Genomic DNA, 3,590 nt, shown 5'->3' with positions numbered 1-3,590 from the left:
TCAACAAGTAATTTACTTATATTTACACGCAATAATATAAGTAAATTAAGTAGTGAGTTATATCCAGAGTAAACATGATTATTACTCGAGTAATATTGTTTGTAGTAGAGTTTTACGTGAATGACTTATTATTTTACATTGTAAATATTGTACCACTTTAATATTATGACTTATTATTTTACACTGTAAACTTTGTACCACTTTAATATTTGTTAGTATGTGGACAATTTAGTCAAATCATGTTATATGCATAGATGATATTATAATTAATTATTTTGTGGCATCCTTAATTTGATTGTTGTAAACAATTAAATCAAATTATCTCTATATTATAAATATTGAAAAAGGGTGGTATGTATCTATTGAGAAAAAGGTTTCAAAAAACTCAATAATGGTCTGTGAAAATAATAGTCAAGAGCATATAAACTAATTCTAGAAACTTCCAAATACAAAAGCAACTAAAGTGGTCACAGATGGTTGCATGTATCTATTGAGAAAAATGTTTCAAAATACTGAATAATGGTCCATGAAAATAACAGTCAAGAGCATATAAACTAAATCCAGAAACTTGAAATAGGAAAATAAACTAAAGTGGTGACAAATGGTTGATGCAAGGCATACTAACTAGATTAGAAGGAGTCTTGTGTTGTAGAGTTGGAAAGTTTGTGTCATTCCTTGTGTAAGATGATGTTCCTACCCGAGCTGTAGAGACCATTTCAGACCTCAAGTGACATGTTCGCCTATTATGGTCCCGACCTCCGCAGAGTGCGCATTTTTTACCATCTTGTATGCCATCATTTTTTCTTCTTTTAGAATTGTTTGGGGTACCCATGCCTTTCTTCCTCACCCTAATAGGATCTTGTACAATGTTTGGATTATCATGATGTGTTCTAGTTGTTTTTTCGGTACCCGTTTCAATACTTTGTCCCTGCTCGTAAGCCTCTTTAAATCTGGTCATCAATTTTTTGAGCTCATTCTTTGCCATTTGAAATGTGGTGTCGTATGATGCATAAAAAATCAATGACCGTGCTACAGAATTGAGTGCCATAGACCTATGCTCAAATATAAAATTCTCTATTACAACATGAAAATAAAAAGGTAAAATTTACTTAACATTTAGTTCATAAATAAAGAAAATAGATTTAGTTCTTACCTTGAAGTTTGAATCATCTTTTGATGGTCAGCTGCGGGTTCAGGTAGTGATATATTAGAAGAACTCTTAACATCCTTCCGCAAACGAGTTAAAATTAAGAACTCTGGTATAACTCGTATGTCAAGACTTTTCTTTGCACATCATATATGCCTACAAGAAATACCATCTGACTCAAATAACAAACACAAACACTTGAACTCATTGGTAAGTTTGGTGTAATGAACTCTGTGCCTTGATTCCTTATGAAAAAATGAATATGTTGCATCCTGTACTTGTTTTACTTTGTAATAAATATTTCATGTAAATATTTCAGAGGCCTGCTTTTAATACAGTATCAAGTAATTATTCCTAACGTCTGGAATATGAGGAAGGGTGTGTACGCTTTTGTATTCATTTAAGGCTTCATTGTTGCACATCGTGTTGATGGCTAGGTCAATCTGTGTGACAAAATCTCACAATAAAAAATTAGATTTTAGAAATCTCTTTTATTGATTGTTCATTGATTCACATCTTTGAGTTGTTCGCATGGCTCCATAGAACACCCACGTCAAGTAGTCTTTGACCATTGTTCTCGTGTGTTGTATTTAGTACGACACCATGAATTCTCTTGAAGGCCAAACCTTGCCATAAAATCAACCCATTTTTCTTCAAATTCTTCCTATGTGTAGTAGGTGTATATTAAGTCATAGAAGCCTTGGTCGAACTCTGGACTCTTAATGTTCTTCGTTGCATTGTTTCCCAAATGCCATGTATAGAGTCGATGGGTACAATCACTTAAAATTTGGTTGACAGCAAATCCAATTCTTTCATCATTGTCAGTGAGCATTACTTTAAGCTTTTTGTTGCCCATGTATTCAAGGAAAACCCTCAGGAACCAACAATAGGTGTCCTCTGTCTCATCCACTATCACTGCGCACCCAAACACACAAGTCTCAAAGTGTTCTTTAACGCCAACAATGATTGTCAATGGCTTATTATACTTGTTCATCCTGTACATTGAGTCAAATGCAACGACCTCACTAAATAGCATGTAGTCCCTTCTACTCACTCCATCAGCCCATACAAGGTTTGCCAAATGATTTTACTCATCTAACTTGTACTCGACATATATATATCGGGATCCTTTGTTGATAGGCCGTCCAAGAAAGCAAACGCACCCTTTGAGGCACTTGGTAGGTTATCTAGTTTTCTTAAAGTGGAAACCTTGTTGTACACATATCTTAGTTGAAAAGGAAGATTATCGTACCCACCTGATTGTAGGGCCATGTGTGCTACTGCTGAACTAGTTTTTATCCCACTTCTGTTCATGCTCATTACATGGGAAGCCACTGCTTCTAGAACCTCACAGTTTGAACGTAAGAAATACATTTGTGATGGGATCACCAAATCATGATTGTGAACCGCTACAAATTCCTTACACTGCCAAAGGTTTGTGTCTTTCATTCAAAGGATTCAGATCGCAGCGAGGCACTCACATTGTTTTATTTCCTTTGCATGCTTCTTTTGGTTTGGCAGGTTCAAAAAAATTTCTCTTTGAAATCCTTCATTAGAACAAACCCACCGGCGGATGCTAATAATTCCATCCCTGTATTTGGTGTCGTCAATCCTAACACCGAATCCAACCCACTTTGCGTAAGTTTTGTAGAAAGCCTCCCATTTGTCTAGAGTCTCCATGTCCTTGCCCCTAATATTAGTTCTATCTATTTTGGCTACTAGTTTGTATAGTTGAAGGGAGCCAAGAATTTCTTCCCATTGAGGATTGGAGGATAAATCAATGTTCGTCATATCTCCTTGCAATGCATGAAAATCATTTAATATGTCAATAGGCAAATCCCTAATTGCTTTTATATATTTTTTAGAGTAGTCTTAAGCATATGTAAGCAAGAGGTGCATATGTGAATCCATGAACAATCATTTATCTCGTACTCATGTCATATTTCATTATACTTATTCTAGCATAAAGCATACTAATATTTATACTCAAAAGGAAATAATGCTTCATGAAGACCTATACTTATACTCAAAAGTAAATAATGCTTTCTGAATAGCTATATTAATACTCAGCAATATTCTCATTCACACATGTAAAATCCTTTATTGGCATATTTGACAATATTGACAAAATTAATTAAAGAAGTATTTTCGAAATGGGTAGTTTCCTATTTTGTTGTGATATGTCTTTTTAATCAGATTATTATATATATGTTAATAAAATAAATATATAATTTCCTATAAAAGAATATCTTTTCTTGAATTGGAAATTATTGGTATTTATTTTATTTTTTGATCTGATTTATTTTGTCCAGAAATCGTGTACAGCTTGCAGAGATAAAGTATATATAGTTTTCTTATTTATTTAGGGAAATTGGTTTAAAAAACTGTCAAGGTTCAATGAATCTGTTTGAACGGATTGCCAGTCTGTTTGAACAGATTCTGA

General features: G+C 33.7%; 1 protein-coding gene across 1 annotated transcript; it reads right to left on the bottom strand.

The window, feature by feature from the left end:
• Positions 1 to 1,811: 1,811 nt before the first annotated feature.
• On the bottom strand, positions 1,812 to 2,938 carry LOC133825605 (protein FAR1-RELATED SEQUENCE 4-like). The gene is made up of 2 exons (XM_062258521.1): positions 2,715 to 2,938; positions 1,812 to 2,142 (listed from the first exon to the last, which is right to left on the bottom strand). Exons 1-2 carry the CDS (start codon positions 2,936 to 2,938, stop codon positions 1,812 to 1,814), a joined length of 555 nt encoding a protein of 184 aa, XP_062114505.1.
• Between the last annotated feature and the right edge of the window lie 652 nt (positions 2,939 to 3,590).

The sequence above is a fragment of the Humulus lupulus genome, chromosome 3 (genome assembly GCF_963169125.1).
Source record: "Humulus lupulus chromosome 3, drHumLupu1.1, whole genome shotgun sequence".
Classification (NCBI taxonomy): Eukaryota; Viridiplantae; Streptophyta; class Magnoliopsida; order Rosales; family Cannabaceae; genus Humulus; species Humulus lupulus.
The sequence above is the reverse complement of the archived record's forward strand: the minus strand, read 5'-3'. Positions and strand labels throughout refer to the sequence as shown.